The sequence below is a fragment of the Nerophis lumbriciformis genome, linkage group LG34, assembly GCF_033978685.3.
Source record: "Nerophis lumbriciformis linkage group LG34, RoL_Nlum_v2.1, whole genome shotgun sequence".
Lineage (NCBI taxonomy): Eukaryota > Metazoa > Chordata > Actinopteri > Syngnathiformes > Syngnathidae > Nerophis > Nerophis lumbriciformis.
In genome coordinates this window covers 21,357,867-21,379,553 of record NC_084581.2, presented here as the reverse complement: position 1 = coordinate 21,379,553, position 21,687 = coordinate 21,357,867, and the positions used below count along the sequence as shown (strand labels likewise).

Genomic DNA, 21,687 nt, shown 5'->3' with positions numbered 1-21,687 from the left:
AAATAGTCAAACAGTTTAAGAACAACGTTTCTCAAAGTGCAATTGCAAGAAATTTAGGGATTTCAACATCTACGGTCCATAATATCATCAAAAGGTTCAGAGAATCTGGAGAAATCACTCCACGTAAGCGGCATGGCCGGAAACCAACATTGAATGACCGTGACCTTAGATCCCTCTGACGGCACTGTATCAAAAACCGACATCAATCTCTAAAAGATATCACCACATGGGCTCAGGAACACTTCAGAAAACCACTGTCACTAAATACAGTTTGTCGCTACATCTGTAAGTGCAAGTTAAAGCTCGACTATGCAAAGCGAAAGCCATTTATCAACAACATCCAGAAACGCCGCCGGCTTCTCTGGGCCCGCAATCATCTAAGATGGACTCATGCAAAGTGAAAAAGTGTTCTGTGGTCTGACGAGTCCACATTTCAAATTTTTTGTTGAAATATTCGACATCAGGTCATCCGGACCAAAGGGGAAGCGAACCATCCAGACTGTTATTGACGCAAAGTTCAAAAGCCAGCATCTGTGATGGTATGGGGGTGCATTAGTGCCCAAGGCATGGGTAACTTACACATCTGTGAAGTCACCATTAATGCTGAAAGGTGCATACAGGTTTTGGAACAACATATGCTGCCATCTAAGCGCCGTCTTTTTGATGGACGCCCCTGCTTATTTCAGCAAGACAATGCCAAGCCACATTCAGCATGTGTTACAACAGTGTGGCTTCGTAAAAAAAGAGTGCGGGTACTTTCCTGGCCTGCCTGCAGTCCAGACCTGTCTCCCATCGAAAATGTGTGGCGCATTATGAAGCATAAAATACGACAGCGGAGACCCCGGACTGTTGAACGACTGAAGCTCTACATAAAACAAGAATGGGAAAGAATTCCACTTTCAAAGCTTCAGCAATTAGTTTCCTCAGTTCCCAATCGTTTATTGAGTGAAAAGGTGATGTAACACAGTAGTGAACATGCCCTTTCCCAACTACTTTGGCACGTGTTGCAGCCATGAAATTCTAAGTTAATTATTATTTGCAAAAAAAAAAATTAAGTTTATGAGTTTGAACATCAAATATCTTGTCTTTGTAGTGCATTCAATTGAATATGGGTTGAAAAGGATTTGCAAATCATTGTATTCCGTTTATATTTACATCTAACACAATTTCCCAACTCATATGGAAACGGGGTTTGTAGTAGCTGAGCAGAGATACATAGAACAAAGAGGAGTCTCTCTTGCAAACAACGATCCTACATCCTCCTCCTGCAGCGAGGGAGTCTAAATACGCCTAATGGCTGAGTGGCTAAAGGTGCGCCTCGTGGCGCCGCTTCATCAGGTATTAGAGGGAAGGAGAAACACAGAGTTCACAATGTGAAAGCATCAAGCACAAAGGCAGAAACAAAATATAATCTAACAGTTCTCTTTTTATTGGTGATCAATTATAAATTGCTTCGTCGTTTGAGCTTGGGTCATAAATCCCCAAAAACCTTTTTGTTAGTGCCGTCAAACAATATATATTTTTTCAAATAAGAATAATCACACTTTACAATTGTGATTATTCCCAATTAATGGCAGTAGATTGCTCACTTGCATAAGTAAAATTAAGCCAAATATTTTGACACAAATTCTATTTTATTGTCAAAATATCATACAGAAATATTTTTTAAATGTTTTACATGAATGTACGGTATTTATTTGCTCAAAACATGGTTTTATCTTAAATTCCGTCGGGTGTATTTGGAAGCCAAATTTACCACCTCACTCATCTTTGCACTGGTATACGTTTTTAGCTAACCATCCATGGTTAAGGTAAAGGAGATAGGCGGACCAAATAAATTGTGGGATTGATCTGCATTTTTACATGATTAATGCAATGCTTTTTGATGATTAATTGCATGCGTTAATGCGTTAATTTTGAAAGCCTTGCTTTTTAGACACCTGGTTTGACAAACGCGTTTTCATTGAGGGCCTCATCCCAGTTATGGCTGCCTTCAGAGGGCCGCTTGTAACAGTCAATGTATGAATAAAAATGTCTAATCGCTTCATTATATTATTAGACAATTGCCTATGCATTTGAGTATTAGATTTTTCTATATACTAATTGATGGTGAAGTCAAGACAACAGATATTTAAGTATTTATTTAAAAATGTTCAAACAAATTGTAATACGGCATACAATAATTAGGAGCGTTCAAAAAAGTGATCCACATTCGAATTGCGATTTCTTTATGTTTCAATTCTAAATTGACCATGATTACAAGCAGTAGAAAATGGATGGATGGATGGATTTTCAAAAATCGATTAAAAAATGGCAAATGAGTTATCCTTGTATAGTGTTTTTCTACCTTCAAGGTTCGCAAAGCGCTTTGACACTATTTCCACATTCACCCATTCATACACACATGCTGCCATGCAAGGCCCTAACCACGACCCATCGGGAGCAAGGGTGAAGTATCCTGCCCAGGGACACAATGGACGTGAGTAGGATGCTGAAAGCTGGTATCGAACCTGGAACCCTTAAGTTGCTAGCACGGCCGCTCTACCACCCAAGCCACATCGTCCCCCCCAAAAATACACAATTGATTTAAATCGAGAATTGTGTTTAATTAGGAATCAATTCTGAATCGAATCGTCAACCCAAGAATCGGAATCAGATCAAATCGTGAGGTGACTAAAGAGTCCCACTTCTAATAAGACAATATTTGTTGCATGAGCAGATAATATTAAAGTTTAAAACATAGGCAATTTCACGCATTACATTTATTTTTGTTGTCAAAATGGAAATAATGAATACATTTAAACGGGCCTTTAATGCAGTCTATTTTGACAGTGCAGCGACCTCAAAAAGTAATGGTTTGCTTTGCCACATTACACTGACAAGGCTGCGTTGTCGGATTTCCCCACTCTGGAACCCGATCTCATACAATAAATACCATTGCAGGGCACTCATAATGCCAATGCCATGTAGATGAAAAGTCAAAACAGTACAATTCTTTACCATTTTCTTTATTAGAGTACGCTGGTTCGTGGTGCTTTTTATACCATATCTTATTAACTCGTTATTGAGTTTATTCCATGGAGTACTTGGACTTGGTTTCCTAGAAGGACCATTGAGGCAGCTTTGAGAGCCTGTGTACGGCTTTGTGTACATAGATTCAACCTCTCTATGTGTCATTCGCTTCTTTTTTGGGGGGTCTTTAAAGAAAAATCAATGGGGCTCGCTGCTTGTCTTCTCTTGGACCAAGGAGACACAGTGGAAAAGCTGCTTTTGCACTTCATTGATTTTTACACTTGGCACGCACACATCTCACCTTCTTTCCACCCTCTCCAACTTATACTCCAGCTTTAACACATGACAACTCTGATGTCGCGGTGGGGGGGTGGCTGTTAACTCCCTCTCAGAAAAAGGTGTGCACTCAACAATATAAGCTAATTGGAGCTTCTCGCTACAGAATTTGGATGTGGAGTGAATAATGTGTCAAAACCACAAAGTAAGCCTCTCTATCCTCATGGTGTTATTGACTCAAAATCTCAGTCAAGTGGATAATGCACCTACCCCCTCCCCTGCCCGCCCCCTCTTATGCGATTTGGGGGGGGGGGGGGGGGTGATGAAAGAGGCAATATTTTTTTGTTTTGATGGCTGTTCACAAATCTTTTGCTCCTGGTTAAAGCCTGCTGGAGTGCAACCTTAAAAGAAGAGATACATCTTACAAACACAAACAAACTTGCTGGCTGTGGTAGTTTTTTGTACAAATTACACAAACAAAGAAAACAAATGACACCTATGTTGAAATTATGACGAATTCGCATACAGTTGCACAAGTAAATGGATGAGAGATTTTATATTGACATATATAAATTGATTATTTGCGCTCTTAAGTCATAATTTAAATCTTCTTTCTCATCAAATGCTCTTGTAGGACACGATCAAGCAATTACAGGAGGAGCTGAAGAGTATTGAAGAGGCCGAAAACCTTTGTGTGTCCTTTACGGATTGGATAACCTTGACGCAGAAAAACTTTACAGAAGTAACCAACACATCGGAAGCCCTGGACCGCAACGCAATGGACAAAAAGCTGAAGAAACTTGAGGTACTGGTCCAATTAAATATGTGTGGTGAAGGCAATAGACATTAATTATCGCTCAAGTTTTCCTATAGCGCTTGATGTGTTGCAGTAAATTAGGCATGAAAAATAATTTTGAGTGTTTACATTGAAATAATCTGTTCTCAGTGTCAAACTAATCTGTTTAATTGTATATACAATATTGTAAGTAACTCTGGCATTCCTATGTTTTATGCAAATGTCAAAAATATTGAATGAACAGATTAGTTAATATTGTTAGTTAGCCACATTAGACTGAGCAGCCTGGACAGTGATTTAAGGTTATCATGTTTCAAGCAGGAGCTGGCTTTAGTCTTTAAAATTATAGGTATCAAACATTTGGGCAGAAGTCTTCAACATTCCTCACAAACACAGCGACTTTGACAAAAAGAAATGGAAGGTGAGCTATTTGTGATTTGTTTATACAACTGGTTACATTTGAATTGTATTTTTTTTACAACTCAAAACTGTTTATGCTATTTTGTGGTAATTTTATATTTGGGCATTCTGTCTGAATTGAACAGTAACTATAGAAAAATACTAAGAGTTTAACGGGGACCTATTATGCAAAACCAACTTTTCTTACCTGTTTTTGTTTATTTAGGATCTCCATAAGTCCCAAAATTTTGAAATCAAAGCACATTTATAAAATAACCTTGCCTTCTTCCAAAATTGCTCCAAACGAGCCGTTTGGAATTCAAGAATTTTGTGATATATTTTGCCATAGTTGCGTCAGCGGATATCCATCCAGTATATGGTAGAAGTTTACCCGAAGAGCTTTGCGCGTGTCCGCCATTTTTATTCGGTTGTAGTCCAACGTTGTAGTCAATACGTTACTTAATTGTCTCCATCCTCTTGTTGTTGGGCAGACTTAAAATTCTCTGTTGTTGCCATTGCTAGTAAAAAGTAGCATATATTTCTAACTTATATCTGTCAGTTGACTTGACATTGAAGCACTAAAAACTACAACATGGCTGAAATGGTGGAGACGCAGTTGAAAAGGGCTTGGCTTGGGGGGGAGGCTGAGGCATGTAAATAAGACCACCCACAAAACTGTGCATTCTGAAGAGACAATCAGAAAACTGTTTGAAGATGGTCTGTAGAACATAATCTATGCAAAAGGTTGACCAAAACATACCCATATGTAGACCTAAACGAAGTGTTGTAAATGTAGGAAAACAAATCATAATAAGACCCCTTTAAGAAAATATTCAGTTCCTCCGGGATTTTGTGGACTTTTTTTCTGATTCTTGCAGCCTAAAATGCCTGAATTCGCCGCAGCTTTTTCAGAAACTTACGGCCAAAGTTGCCTGTCTATTTTTTTTTTCAATAACATTGAATCCATTAGATGAATTTGTTATCCATGTTTACGTGTTCCTTCTGCAGTATTTCAACAAAAATTGGAAAAATACTGTATTGATGTATTACTCATTTTTACCACACAGACTTAAAAGTAGAAACACCAGATGGCCGTAACAGCACATACTCTAAGCTCTGTGTCCAATTACTGTACTGTCCCCCCTACTATGTGGGGGGACAACAATATTTGTTTGATCAAAAAAGAGTTAATATATTGTTACACTTTGTTTTCCCTGCTTTCGGCTACACAAGAAACTAACATACATTTTGATTAGACCGTTGACATGCACGTTTGAGCTACGCCCAGAGACAATTACAATTGCCAAAAATGACACTGATTATCCAAAATACGCAGGAAAGTTGTGGCCATTGGTCAGAGTTGCAAGGCCAATTGAATTGGTTGAATTTGCGTGAAGGGGCGTGATCGCAACATCGCAAAATCCTGGTTGGACTGAATATTGAATAATTAACTGAATATTGGTGAGCTACTCAAAATCTGGTGGTGACAGCACTGGTGCTCATAAGCTATCTTTTGGAGACCCCAGTCTTATTGGAGGATTTTAAACAGAAGACAACAGAATATTTGCTTGTGAAACAGTACAGCTTTTTTTGGCAGCTTCAGCATGTCTGGCCAAGAAAAATGTGTGATATCTGTGCATTTTCTGTGCTTTTCAGCTCAAATGGCCACTTTTGGCTCAGAGCCCTGGCTATTGCTTGCTCAATTTTAAGTATTTTCACAAGTGTGATGCACCCGAAACCACACTGCTTGTATTGATCGACTCTTTATGAAGACAAAGCAGACACTGCTTTAGAGGAAGAGCGTTAGCAGGGTGCGACACCCCACTGTGAATGCGAGGATGAAGAAGAAGTACCAATGTCAGAGGCCTGCTGGCTTTGACTCTGTAATTGATGTAGCGTCTTACAGCTTCACAACACTCATCTCAGCTTGCATTTTCAAAGTACTAACTAATAAGCCTCTATAAATTATATGCAGACGCTCACACTTTAGGAATTACTTACACCAGGTGGTGCATGTCATGCATGTGGTGGAGTATGCCGTTAACCTTGTATTAGATCGATGGTGATGCTTCTGAACAGTAACTTGAGACATGTCGTTGCCACATATGTCCTTCCATCACTTCACTAGCTGTCGTGCACCTGTGGTGAACGCTCCAGGGATGTTCATTGAACTGAGATGATTAGGCATCGACACAAAGATGACCAATCAATAGCTGTGCCAAGGGCCATTAGTTGGATTTGTACATTGTTTGAGGCTAACTTGTAACACTAGAAAGGTGCACTGGTTCTTCTCTAATAAACGTATGAGGCCAAGTCCTCCATCTATAATTCAGTTCTGTGAGTATCTTAAGGAATATTTACACAGTTGTGTTGTACTTATTTTTTGTTTTATTTTTTGTTGCGATGATACCACTGAAACGTACCAATTATGGAAAAAAAAAAGGAGTTATGATGAACATAGAACCGGAAATAGATCTAACTAACATCAGAAAGGGTCTTTCCTCTTTAAATAATCTGTATCTGTCAGGCTTTTTCGAAGCATGAGTAGTTGTACTTTGCTTTGGTGTTGTTTAATTTAGTATTGCACTATGTTGAACTTCTTTTTTTCACTTGTAGGACAGTTAGTCATGTTCAAATGTTACGTAACGCATCACCTGGAGAAATACTAAATGTTCTATGATGGCCGCAGTTAGACTTTTGAACAGTGGGACCAACAATGGGAACAACTGTATTTAAACTAGAACAACTTGTAACTCAACCAGCAACATAGAACAACAAACACTTTTGGAGGTTACTTTTTTATATGGTAGTTTTTGTGCTTTTTTTTTTTTAATTCCAAAAAATATTTTTATATACATTCAGAGAATGAAATACAGCATACCAACTGTTTTTTGTATTTATAAAAATCCATGTTTATTATACATATAAATATTACTGCGAATTGTGGAATACAGTGACTGAAGTGTGATGCAGGCAGAATGTTGACACAAAGAAGGCATACACAAGACTTTGAATAATTAATGTTAGCTTCATGACAGAAGACCGTTTAACAACAGCCTAAAGGACACACGGTGTGCAGCAGACTGTAATGTCTGCTACTTTATCAGCGTTAATGATTGAGTGGGGTTCGGAAACGCACCATATGGACACTCGTATCTTGCAAGGCTGGCAGATTATACACACTTGATGCGCTGTGGGATGTTAGAGTAGAATGTGAAGTTGGCATAATTTGACATAGGCAGTTGAGCAATTACGGCAGATGTTTCTTGTTTTAGTTCAGTTTGTGTGATGTGTGGATGTCTGATTAAGGTCATGAAGAAGAAACACAGGTGGGTTATTGGAATGATTTGACTTCATGGTACGCTACAATCACAGAACGTGTGCAGGCAGACACAACATATCATTAACAGCCTAGCTGGAGATGTCCCCTAGCATAGCGTAGCAGATCTTCACTCAAGCAGTAATAGACCCATGATGAAAGCTAGAAGGCATCCCATCGAGCTTGTGTTGCAGTTACCCTGAAAACCCCTGTGGCTCCTTCTCCCTGTTAAGGAGCTCCTATAATTGGAGTCCTCCTTTCATATTATTCACTGTGGTTCGTCCACTCCATGACCTGCCAGGCCTCTCCACATATTGCCATGCTAGTGTCAGCCTACCTAAAGGCCACAAAGCCTTTGTAGAAAATGCCAGGAGGTTAAGGACAAAGAGATCAGTGATTGTTGAATGTCAACTTGATAGACCTGATAAGCGTATTTCTCGCGCACCCTCAAACATTCCCTGTGCATCGAATCAATCGCAAAAGTAGACTGTTTGTAGAAGACTTTTTGCCATCCGAGCAGACTTTATCAGTTCTTGCACTCAGACTTGGATAAGACAGTTTTAGTCTGAGTGGATGGTGCTGGATTCAACATGCCGTTTCAACATACACTCTATTGTCCTCTTTTTTTTTATTGTCTAGTGTCCTACCATCCTCTCAGACCAGAGCTGTCCAATTTGTACCGACGAAGCCTGCTCTGATGAAAGGACGTTAAATGCCAGTATTCCTATAAAATCAGTGATGCTGATTTTTTTTCTGTCATCTAGACTCTGCAGGCTGATCTCCATCACGGTCACATCTTCCTGAAGGCCCTGAGAGAGAGGGCCGAGCGTGTGGCAGACTTCCTAAACGAAGACAGAGCGAAGAGCTTAGGAGGTGAGGTGGAAGCCCGTCTTTCCCAGCTGGAGGAGCTTGCAGGCTGGCTGAGGCAAGAGCACAGCTTCCTGGAACGCGCATTTCTGCTGGCTAAGGAGTTCCAGGACCGCCACAAGGCTCAGGCCCAGTGGCTAGGGGAGACCAAATCTTTGCTCAGCTCTCCACTGGAGCCCAAAGCCGAATCATACCAACGAAGGGCACAGCTCGCTAAACACAAGGTTTTTGTTGCTTTATTGTATAAGAATAGATAGATAAGCATTACTCTCAAGGATGCTGACGATAAGCTGCACAAGAGAGGGTATAACAAATATTTTTATTCCTCCCACCCAGACTCTGTTACAGATGGTCCAGTCCCATGATGCCTCCATCAGGTCAGTGTTGGAGAAGGGCGACGCTCTGTTGGCATCAGTCCATTACCCCTCAGTCAGAGACAAAATGAATAGACTGCAAAAAGACTACAGTGACCTGTGTAATATGGCCATGGTAAGAATGCATGTACCTGTTGTCCTCACGGTCATGTGTGACACGTTATGTTGTGATGTTTAGGCCCGCGTGGAGCACCTCGAGGGCCAGGTCAAGGAGCAGGAAGTATACCACCACGAGCTACAGGAGGCGGAGCGATGGCTGCTACAGATGTCCAGCAGGATGGTGACCCCTGACCCCAGCATGAGCCGAAGTCTGGAGGAGGCCACAAAGCAGCTGGCGAGGCACAAGGTGACCAAAACATATGGTTGACAATGTTACATTTAGTCACATAGGTTTCATTACACATAAACTCACTATAAATATGATTTAGTACATTACATCTCATCAGCATTACACACATACTGAAACACAATACACAATACATACATATGGGCCATTTCACCCAATTAGTGCCGTTTGCTTGTTTGTTAAATGTTTGTCTCTTTTCAGCTCTAAATGTGATAATACAGTACACCTATTGGGATAAAATTTGGTATAGTTCATATTAATTGTGCAATAATGTTTAGTTAGCATGATTGTTTGTAACAACATTGGAAATTATATATTGTTTTTGTTATGTGGCAAGCCCCAACGACAAGGTTTGCTTTGGGCCCCCAAATATGCCCCTGATCAGATAATAACTGTCTACTATGACAGATCTGTGATTTAGACTGGAATATGTTCAGGTAAATATGTGTGAATGCTTTTCAGCATTTTTTAAATTAAAGTTATTATGAAAGTGTTCAAACAAAACATATGTTGATGAAAAAACAATGCATTGAGTTCAAGTAATTTGCTGATAGCTCGGTCCCCCCAGTTAAAAAATACCGTCGCCCCTGAGTTACTTTTTAAAGTAATAATCAGTAATTGAATTATTGTTTTAAAGTAACTGTGGCAACACTGAACAGGACTGAAAGAAAACCCAGGGACTCTGGCAACTGTATTGTTGTAAGGTTTTTTTAAGTATTTGTTCATATATTTCCTGAACGGTAGTATAGTTAGGATAAGGAGGAACACAAATATGTATTAAAAAAATAAATTCTATTTCTATGGCTTTAAATGCTTACCTCTAGTCTAATTTAAAAAAAGATGCCAGTTTTCCAGTGTGCAAACTTTTTTTTGAAATAATATTGTGAATAGTATTTGTTTTATTTGCTTTATATATATATATATATATATATATATATATATATATATATATATATATATATATATTTCAATAGTACATTTTTAGTACATTTTCCTAGGGATGCAAATGGCAATGCATTGGTGGAGTAGTAGAGTCCTTCAAAGCCTTAACTTTTCAAACTTGATCTCTTCACGACCACCTAATAATTAGCCCTTCAAGGCCACATTGTGTTGTGTGCCATCAGCCTGTTCTGACCTCCTGTGTCATTGACCAGCCTGACATCCTTTTTTTTACTTTGTCCCTTTGTCCTCCGCAGGCCATCATGGAGGAGATAGCAGGCTTTGAGGATCGCTTGGCAGGCTTGAATCAGCGAGGGGACCACCTGGTGCAAGGCTGTGACGAGCGCGTGCAGAGTAGGCTGAGACAGCAGGTCCAGGCTCACCAGCAAGGCACCAGAGACAGTTACTCTGCCATCTGTAGCACAGCACAGAGAGTGAGTAAAGAAAGGGGGAGTAGGGCTGTGAAGCAATACTAGACTTTTCAGGCCACCTTTGTTTTTGTTGTTTTAATTATCTTTATCATAGTAATCATTTTGACCCAGTAAACAGCAATGACATTCCTGCAACGTTACGTTGTTTGTGGGCTGTGGCCTAATTTTTTTTTAGTTTTTGCCTTAATTTTGTGTATTTTTTAGAAAATAAGTCATTTCCATTCCATTTCACAGCATGCTATACAAGCTTAACTACAGTATATGTGTCACACACACACACCTGTTAAGCTTTTAACAAATATATTTAGTTTTTTGTGAGAGGAAACACTTCTCGGAAATGTTCCAATCAATTCAATTAATTGCAACATTAATCAATCAAACTTCATTCATACAGCACTTTTCATGCACAGGATTTGCAACACAAAGTGCTTTACACCAGTAAAAAAAAGAAGAAAACACACATGCACACACATACACACAGCACTTTTGACAATAGCAAAACATGGCATGTCACTGAGGACTGATAAAAAAAAAAACCCTCCATCTTTAGGCACCCATATTGGAGAATAACTAAAAATATACATTATCTAAAAAGTAATATAAATATATTTTAAATTGTATGTAAAAATAAAACGTGTAGTAAATTAATAAATAATAAAACCATAAAATAGTGAGAATAACAGTAGTAATAATTGTCATAAATAAAATAGAAAATAACAGAATACAAATTAAGAATTTAAGAAGAGTTTGAAATAATCAGTAAAAAGCCTGATTAAAAAGGTGTGCCTTCTTTTCACCCTTTGTTTTAAATAACAACAGTCTCTGCAGTCCTCAAGGGTTTCCGGCGAGTGGTTTCTCAGGTGGGGCTAAATGCCACCTCGCCATGGATCTTTGTTCTGGTATTTGGTAAAGATAAAAGTTTGGTGTCAGAGGACCTCAGGTTCTGCAAGAGTTGATATGGTAAAAGCAGGCCAGATAGAGGCGTAAGGCCAGTAGGCCATTATAACATAACAACTAATTATAGCACTGATCTATAAAAGCAAATAACTGACTTGAGGCTGTATTTAGCTTTTAACTCCACAAGCTGGCAGTAGCTGCATTTGAAATATCATGAGTGGTCATCAACAAGCAGCTTTATCCACCTCTGCATGCGCTTTAAAATGCCTGTTGCGCTGATCACCCGTTGGCGTAAAACTCATATTTGCTTTACTGTTTACAATGAACTCACCACAGGTATTATTGCAGACATTGATTCTGTTGTGTTGGGCAATTGTTAAAAAAGGCAATAATTTACTTTTCACTCCTGGTGTGCTTCAAATTATTACTTAGGTTAACAAATTTAGTGGTTTTATATTTACTGAATTTTCATTAAATAATTTTCTCTAATTATCGCCTTTTTCCAATTAACCCTCGCGTCCTCTTTGCAGTTTGGGTAATAAAAAAAAAAGATCGTTACAGCATTCACAGTGAAAATCTCAACATGTTATTGGTGTGGGCGATGAGGCTCAGAAGGCAAAGTGTGTTATATAGTTACCAGAGGGTTCCCGGTTTGAATCTAGCTTCATCAATGCCAATCACTGCTGCTGTGTCCTTAAACAGGACACTTTTTCCTCTTTACCCGGGTCGCCCACACAGGGAAGCTCCACTGACCAAGATCGGACCACATCTTCACTCTCCACTAAAACAGCAACTTAAAGAATCATTTTGTTTGTGTAATTTAAAGCAGCGAAAGTGATTTTCACGTACTAATAAAGGATGCGTAAACATTTTTCCATGCGTATGTGCTGATGCCAAATAAGGCCACACATGCACAGTCACACCCCGTCAACATATCAATGTCATTAATGTTTCAGCCGCCAAGGCGACCTCTTAATCCTAACCCAATGTGACACCTAAACCATCTCTTGACAACTGTCCTTCACCGCCAACGTAAAGGACATGGCGGGGGCTGCCAGGTGGAAGCCTCGAGCAGCTGCTCTTCTTGCCAAAGTCGCTAACTAAATCTCGCCATATTAATCTCCAGTTTATCCCCCTGTCAACTCCAGGGTTTCATGCTTGCGCCACTATTCGGGAAGCCCTCTAATCCAGCACCACTCTGTCATTCTGGCATCTTCCACTCATGTCATCGTTGCTCACCTCCTGAGACTCCACTATTTTTGTCCACACCAGCCAATCTGGCATCGTGTGATCCAGCCGCACTTTTCCGCCACACTGCTGACTTCCTCTTTAGTTGCACCAGTGGCTGCCAACTGCATCCCAATGTAAGCTCTAATATCCTGCCTGCCACTTTGCACCATGCCAGCCAATAGGGTTTTGCCAAAAACTCATGGCTGTGTGCCAATATACTGTACATGCCTCCCCTTCTTCTGTCTATAGAGCTTCCATATTAAGATTGTCAATCAGAGATTGCTTAGGGTACAGACTCCTCCGCTTTCAACACCTGTCAAAAATGTTGCTGCACAATGTCTTGTTTACTTACTGAATGCACATCCAAGCACTCATTAGATTATTCAATGTATTAAAAAGGCATACATTTCTGTTGCAGGACGTGTTTCTCATTTTAAACTTAAATAGAAACCAGGGTTGTACGTTATACCGGTACTAATAAAGTACCACGGTATTAATGAATTAAAAATTATACTATACTGCCTTTTAAAAAATACCTGTACTTTTTTTTCATCCGCATGCTGCAGTGCGTACAGAGCCGAGGCGCATGATGTTGAACGCACACACAAAGTGCATAAAAGCAAAAACAGTGTGGAGAAGAAGAAAGGCAAAAAACTGCACTTCTACTGGTTAATAAAGAGAGTGGGTGAAGCACAATATGGAGGTATTTGGGCTTCAAAACTATCGATAAATGTGACACTTTAAACAAGGAGGTGCGTGCTGCAAGTGCTGCTTTAAAACATGCCTCACCAAAGGTCGCGATTAGTATTACCACCTTTGCTTCAAACTTAGGTACACATTTAAATAATAAGCATTCACATCTACACAAGGAGTTATAAACAGTGACAGGTAATAATGTAGTTGTTACACCTTTCCTGCTGATAGGCTCCCAGACCGTAGTCAATTTTTTGTGGTCCCCTTTATTTTGAAAGGTTTCAAAAAGTATCATTATACATTTTGGTACTGATACCGCTACCAAATTATTGGTATCGGGACAACCCTAATAGGAACTAATAAAAAAACAAAAAACAATTGTAATATCTTTTAAAATTTGCTTTTAGGTATATCAGAGCCTAGACCATGAGCTCCAAAGACACTTGAGTCTCCAAGACACTCTGCAACAGTGCAAGACTTGGCTGAGGTCTGTCTCCCAGCAACCACAGCCTCCTGCACAGACCCCTCTCAACGTAGAGAAGGCACTACAGCAGGTCAGACATACATAAATCAGTTATTTCACCCTAAATCTTCATCTTCCCAATACATTTTGGACCATTATCTGCCTCCATCTTTGTGGGAAATTTATTTTTTCTGTTTCTTGAGATGGTATTGACTCCAAACCGAATTGCATTTCAGTTGTGCAAGCTGTTGACTTATTTTGTCAGGTGAAGCAAGAGAGGGCCCTCCAGGAACAGGCCAGCACTTACTTCCAGCTGGTGTGCTCTTCCTGTGACCTCTCACTCCTCAGAGTGCAGGAGGTGGCTGCCGCTATCCAGCAGGTCAAACTCCAGGTCAGTTGGCTACAAGAACACATTCGATCTTATGAAGTCATATTTGTTACAGTGTTGCAGAAGTTAAATGTTTTTTGTTTTGTTTCTAGAATGAGGAGCGCATGATGCTTTGCGAGGAGGTTGCAGACGCCTGGAGAGATGTCGAGGAGCAGAAGACACATCTGGAGGTACGGCTGAGAGAGACGGAGCAGCAACTGGAAAACCTCATTAGATGTCCAGCAGAGCTTGAGCCCAGAATTGCACAAAACCAGCTGGACAAAGCACAGGTGTGCATTTGTTATTGATACATGATTTGTTATTGATACATGATTAATGATGTTATTGTTTATTAAAACCCAAAGTTAATAGAAAAAGCTGTATTTTTTCTTGTCACTTAAGGAGTTCCTCCAGCACGTGAGGGAAAGGCAGTCTGAGTTAAGCCGTCTGAATGAGGCCATCATTAAAATGACAGACGGACAGGACTGTCCCATCCTGGAAGACATGAAGAAACTAAGGAGGAGCTGGATAGAAATAGGCCAGCGTGCAGAGAAGCTCGAGGCGGAACGAGGGGACGACATGCAGCGAAGTGGCGAGTATCAGGAGAGCGTGGTTGCTGTCGAGGAGGTTTTCCATCAAGTATCCAGGGAATGGGACTACCTGGCCAGGTACTAATCATCACTTTTTTTAACAATTACCTTGAAATTAAGATGAGATATTCCCCAAGTGATGTCTATGTGTTCACAGGGCCGACACTGAGAGTACAAGGGAACATCTAGAAGCTCTTAAAAAGTTATCCAGTGACCTTGTGAAGCGTAAAGCAACCCTAGAAGATCTGCGAGACCAGAAACAAACTATTCTGCCACAAATAAGCCTGTTGGACAAGGAACTAGTCAAACAACAGGTGAGAAACTAAGAGATGGTTAAAAATGTCTGTTTTATTCAAATATATAATTGTTTCCCCCTTTACTAGGTGGGTCACCTGGAGAAACGCTGGGCTCAGCTTGAGACTCTTATCCACCAGAAGATCCAGGACTCCTCACAGACACTAGAGGAACTGGCACGGGTGGAAACGCAGCTGAGGGACGCACGGCAGTGGGTGGAAGAGAAGCGACCCGCACTCACCTCCACGCTGAAAACCAGCCCACCGCCTGACCTGGCCCAGAGTTTTCTGTTCGACCACCTGAGCGTGTGCGTGGAGCTGGAGGCCCGTCAGCAGCTGCTGGGCCGAGCAGTGAGCGAAGCGCAATGTGTCGCCTCCAGACTGGGGCTGAGGGAAAGGAGAAGCCTGCAGGAGCTTGTTGAACACGCCCAGACTGAAGTGGAGGCTCTGGAGGCACGAGTAGCCCAGAGGAGGAAGTACCTCAGCAAGGTAAACAGGTGGAAATCCCTGTAGAATTCCACAAAGCTTTTACGAAAATGTATTAAAAAAGTCGGGAAAATAAAAGCTCACATTCAACAATAGGAATCAATCGAGGAATGGCTCTGATTATTGCATGCCGTTAAAGCATGTTTGATCATTGATTAACAAGATTAAGTATTTATACAATTATCTATTTTCCCCAGGCCTTCACAGAGAGGACTCAGTTCCTTCAGGGTCTGGGGAGAGCACTGTCATGGGTACAACAACAAGAGAGGAAGGCTCTGATAGATGACCACATTGCGCTTCTTCCAGAGGATCTCGCTAAACAGGCGTCTGCGTGTCGCAGCATCCAAAGCAGCCTTCGAGCCTACCGGAGGGAGTTGGTATCTCTCTGGTTTCAAGGTCGGGAGCTCGAGAAGGATGCCACAGACAAAGAAAGAGAAGAAACCTTGGCAAAACTTAAGGAGCTGCAGGCGGTTTTCGAAGCGGCTTTCCAGACAACCAGCCAGCGTGTCACAATCTTGGACAAAGCTTTGACATCCAGGAAGTACTTCCAGGTGGACCTTAACAAGACCTGTCACTGGCTGAGACACGCGGAGGCCATCACCTTCCGGGAAATCAATCTCAACCACATTGAGGATAGCTCGGTACTGCAAGAACATCTATGCACCTTTCAAAAAGTCCTGGAACAAGCTACGGAGAACGAGAACCTCCTATTGATCGTACAAAGGATAGGCCAGGAGATCCTTCCCACTCTGAACGAGATAGACCACTGCTACCTAGACGAGCGACTCAATGCTCTCCCCCAACAGTACAATAGCATCATGGCGCTGGCCAAAGAAAAAAAAGACAGGATTCAACAAATAATCATAGAGAGGAAAGATTTTAGCACTTTTTTTGATACGACTCGAAGCACATTGGAGGACCTTCAGGAGCAGTTTGACAATCTGGAGAAGAAGACTATCAATAGTTGTGATGAGGAGCTGCGTTGTTTAAGGAGTGACTATCAGAGGATGGATGAAGCTTTATCCAACATCAGCCCTGCGGTAAGAGAACTTCATGGAAAAAATGAGGGGTTTCTCAGTACGGGCTACACATACAAAGCTGAGGAAACACGTCAGCTAGTGCGCCTTCACAACACTCTTAAAAGAAGACATTATCAAAAACAAAAATATTTGGATCATGCCTTGAAGATAATCAATGATCACAACATAATACTTAAAACCTTTGACCAGGAACTGAAGTTTGCCAAAGACAATCTGGTTAGACTCAAGTCAGACAAAGAACTTGATGCCACGCATAAAATTGCAGCTCTTTTTGCATTACTTGAACGTCTGGATCGTGTATCTTTAGAGGCCAAAGAATGTAGCCAGCATATCGCAAGCCTCTGCTTGAGGTTCGACACCGTTGCCTTTCAGGAGATGAAATCCCTGCTTAACTCACTGCAGTCCTTACGTTTAGACATTAAATGCTGCATTGGAGAAAGTGAAAAGGATGTCCCACAAGACCTCACGACGGGGATGGAGAAAATGGCTGAATGGCTGAAGGACTTTAAATCCGCAGTGAGGGAGCCTGTAAGCTTAACAGAAGCCAAAGTTGAGAGTGTACAGGAGAAAATGTGCAAACTGGGAATCATGAAAGAAGAAGTGAAGAGCAGATTGAGGATGGTGGATACATTGTTTAGTCAGGAAGTTCAAAGATATTGCAGTAGAAAGGAAAGTATTCCAGCCTATGTGGATGTGAAAGCAGAGGAGCTGAGGAGGCTGGGAGCTGAAGTTCTAAAGGATATTAACCAAAAGCAGGTATGTGTGCTGGTACAATAAATACTGTAATTCAGACTCATTATACTCATACTGTATATCATCTTGAGAACCAATATAATCTGCAGTGGATTTTTCAGAGTTACACATTTTCAGACTACACGAGCAGATTACCAACAAAACCACAGCTGTTAATGCCAATGTTCTCTGACCCGGACGGTTATTTAGTTTGTCGACAAAGCACCCTAGGACTCTGCGGTTGAATAAATAGAGATGTATTGAAGCATATAGTATATACCACTCATTAATTTGAGTACATTTTTTCACTTTCCGTATTTTATAGCTGACTCTGGGTCCAGCTCTTGCCATGATCCAGCGGCACCACTCTACCTTGCAGTCCATGCAAACACACCTGGATTGTGCCGCCGATTGCCTTCAAAGTGCCAACGCTGGGGTGGATCTGGAGCATCACACAGATTGGATTCTCAACCTGCAAGAAATTTCAGTGCAGGAAAATAATTATACGGCTGTTTCAGAAGAGATAAGAGACACCCTTGAGCCCCTGTTGACAGAAGTTGCGATGAACCAGCTAAGAGGAGAAGCTGAAGCCATGCGGATGAGGAGCACAGAAATCAAACACCATACGGAGGCCTGCAAAGACGTCCATGAGAGGTGTTGATTTATTCTTATGTGGAATGGTTGATACATCTCATTGGGTTGTGGACAACAATTAGTACAACTCAATGTATGTTTAATACCATTAAACAAAGTGGTGTGTGTATTACACAATTATTTTTCTTAGGTGTGTGTCTCTATGGGCCTCCATCCAACGTGACAGAGACCGGCTGGTTGAACAAATGAACGATGTAGAGAGCAAGATGGCAGCATTCTCCACCGCTAAAGCAGAGAGTCTCCAGCAGGCAGAAGACAAGTGTGAGAAATACAAGGTGGGAGAAAATTAAGTGTTATTTATTACAGCTTTAAAGCGAACCACTCTGTTTACCCGTCTGTTGTCACTTTTTTCAGTCTCTAGCGACTTACGCTGACCTTCAGGAGTTTGCTATCACTGCTATGAAGGAAGACAAGGTAGTCGAGTTAGAGCGGCTCGTCATCAAATCTGGTGCAGCCGCCGTCGTCCACCATGCTCTCTCATCACTATGGCAAAGGTGGACCAGGCTTCGCAGTGTAGTGAGAGTCCAGGAGAGGGCACTGGAGGACACTGCCAGGGAGTGGAGGAACTTGACAGAAAAAGTAAGGAAAATACAATCTATCGGGGCAAAAGTATTGAGACACAATTTTAGGATACAATGGAGTTGGGTGTCCCTTGTTTTCCAGTTTTCTTTATTTATATGAAGCTACTGTCCCTTCCCAGGAGTTTGGCCCAGATAGTGTATTCCTTTTTCCATTCCATATTCAAATCAATTTCCAACTGTACTCTTGCAGCAGATAAACTTTGTTAAACTGTTAATTTTTCTGCAGATATTGGTCTAACTCAAAACTAGTCGGAGGTCTGGGATCTTACTCCAGGCTTCAGGGCAGTTGTTTCTCTCTGCCAAAATGTTGTCATGCAGCCTTTTTCCCGCGCTATTTCGAGTGTGAGCAAGTCAGTTTTGAAGAATTCCCACCAGTGGAAAAGGGGTTATATTCAGTTGTACACTGCTTTTCTTTGGGCTCTTTGTTTTAGGGATGATGATGACGATAATAGTGTAGTTCCCTGCAGTTTGACCTCATTTTTCTTTTTCCAATGAAATATACACGTTCTGTTAATAGTTAAATTAGGGATGCGCCAATCAGGGATTTATGCTGCCGGTTCAAATAACGATCAGCTATGAGTGAGATCAGCCAATACCAATACCAATACCGATTACATGTATTAACTGTACGTTTTTCAATGAATATACAAACCCCGTTTCCATATGAGTTGGGAAATTGTGTTAGATGTAAATATAAACGGAATACAATGATTTGCAAATCATTTTCAACCCATATTCAGTTGAATATGCTACAAAGACAACATATTTGATGTTCAAACTGATAAACATTTTTTTTTTTTGCAAATAATCATTAACTTTAGAATTTGATGCCAGCAACATGTGACAAAGAAGTTGGGAAAGGTGGCAATAAATACTGATAAAGTTGAGGAATGCTCATCAAACACTTATTTGGAACATCCCACAGGTGAACAGGCAAATTGGGAACAGGTGGGTGCCATGATTGGGTTTAAAAGTAGATTCCATGAAATGCTCAGTCATTCACAAACAAGGATGGCGCGAGGGTCACCACTTTGTCAACAAATGCGTGAGCAAATTGTTGAACAGTTTAAGAAAAACCTTTCTCAACCAGCTATTGCAAGGAATTTAGGGATTTCACCATCTACGGTCCGTAATATCATCAAGAATCTGGAGAAATCACTGCACGTAAGCAGCTAAGCCTGTGACCTTCGATCCCTCAGGCTGTACTACATCAACAAGCGACATCAGTGTGTAAAGGATATCACCACATGGGCTCAGGAACACTTTAGAAACCCACTGTCAGTAACTACAGTTGGTCGCTACATCTGTAAGTGCAAGTTAAAACTCTCCTATGCAAGGCGAAAACCGTTTATCAACAACACCCAGAAACGCCGTCGGCTTCGCTGGGCCTGAGCTCATCTAAGATGGACTGATACAAAGTGGAAAAGTGTTCTGTGGTCTGACGAGTCCACATTTCAAATTGTTTTTGGAAACTGGACGTCGTGTCCTCCGGACCAAAGAGGAAAATAACCATCCGGATTGTTATAGGCGCAAAGTTGAAAAGCCAGCATCTGTGATGGTATGGGGGTGTATGAGTGCCCAAGGCATGGGTAATTTACACATCTGTGAAGGCGCCATTAATGCTGAAAGGTACATACAGGTTTTGGAGCAACATATGTTGCCATCCAAGCAACGTTACCATGGATGCCCCTGCTTATTTCAGCAAGACAATGCCAAGCCGGCTTTTACATCAACGTGGCTTCATAGTAAAAGAGTGCGGGTACTAGACTGGCCTGCCTGTAGTCCAGACCTGTTTCCCATTGAAAATGTGTGGCGCATTATGAAGCCTAAAATACCACAACGGAGACCCCCGGACTGTTGAACAACTTAAGCTGTACATCAAGCAAGAATGGGAAAGAATTCCACCTGAGAAGCTTAAAAAATGTGTCTCCTCAGTTCCCAAACGTTTACTAAGTGTTGTTAAAAGGACAGGCCATGTAACACAGTGGTGAACATGCCTTTTCCCAACTACTTTGGCACGTGTTGCAGCCATGAAATTCTAAGTTAATTATTATTTGCAAAAAAAAATAAAGTTTATCAGTTTGAACATCGGCAGCACGGTGGACCAGGGGTTAGTGCATCTGCCTCACAATACGAAGGTCCTGAGTAGTCTTGGGTTCAATTCCGGGCTCGGGATCTTTCTGTGTGGAGTTTGCATGTTCTCCCCGTGACTGCGTGGGTTCCCTCCGGGTACTCCGGCTTCCTCCCACCTCCAAAGACATGCACCTGGGGATAGGTTGATTGGCAACACTAAATTGGCCCTAGTGTGTGAATGTGAGTGTGAATGTTGTCTGTCTATCTGTGTTGGCCCTGCGATGAGGTGGCGACTTGTCCAGGGTGTACCCCGCCTTCCGCCCGATTGTAGCTGAGATAGGCTCCAGCGCCCCCCGCGACCCCAAAAGGGAATAAGCGGTAGAAAATGGATGGATGGAGTTTGAACATCAGATATCTTGTATTTGTAGTGCATTCAATTGAATATGGGTTGAAAAGGATTTGCAAATCATTGTATTCCGTTTATATTTACATCTAACACAATTTCCCAACTCATATGGAAACGGGGTTTGTATAAATACAGTCTATTATACAGTTGTTGTTATATTATCCTCCACCTACTTATTATTCTACTTGATAATTTCCTCTTAATAGCTGCTTACTTCCTGCTGCAACATGGTTCCATCTACACTTCCTAAACTTTACTAAGCACTTATTTCTTCTGTTGTTTGTAGCTATTTTAGTGGCTGGATTAGCCAGTAGCATGCCTGCACATGCTTGTTCTCTGTGTGTAAAATGTTGAACCTTGTCATAATACTTGATAATGATATCAAAGATATTAAAGAAATGCAGTTCATTTGCCTTAAGGGAA

The 21,687-nt window shown here is 41.1% G+C and overlaps 1 protein-coding gene across 10 annotated transcripts in view; it reads left to right on the top strand.

Moving 5' to 3' along the window:
• Positions 1-21,687, top strand: part of syne1a (spectrin repeat containing, nuclear envelope 1a) — a 160,297-nt gene that overhangs the window by 92,994 nt on the left and 45,616 nt on the right. For all 10 annotated transcript variants that reach the window (XM_061929703.2, XM_061929706.2, XM_061929705.2 and 7 more), the window contains 15 exons: positions 3,923-4,093; positions 8,567-8,893; positions 9,006-9,158; positions 9,222-9,389; positions 10,586-10,762; positions 13,987-14,133; positions 14,308-14,433; positions 14,523-14,699; positions 14,812-15,077; positions 15,157-15,313; positions 15,383-15,781; positions 15,976-17,574; positions 17,876-18,204; positions 18,335-18,479; positions 18,559-18,783. In XM_061929703.2, the coding sequence (XP_061785687.2) occupies positions 3,923-4,093; positions 8,567-8,893; positions 9,006-9,158; positions 9,222-9,389; positions 10,586-10,762; positions 13,987-14,133; positions 14,308-14,433; positions 14,523-14,699; positions 14,812-15,077; positions 15,157-15,313; positions 15,383-15,781; positions 15,976-17,574; positions 17,876-18,204; positions 18,335-18,479; positions 18,559-18,783 (4,566 nt within the window). The remainder of the gene's footprint in view (positions 1-3,922; positions 4,094-8,566; positions 8,894-9,005; positions 9,159-9,221; positions 9,390-10,585; positions 10,763-13,986; positions 14,134-14,307; positions 14,434-14,522; positions 14,700-14,811; positions 15,078-15,156; positions 15,314-15,382; positions 15,782-15,975; positions 17,575-17,875; positions 18,205-18,334; positions 18,480-18,558; positions 18,784-21,687) is intronic.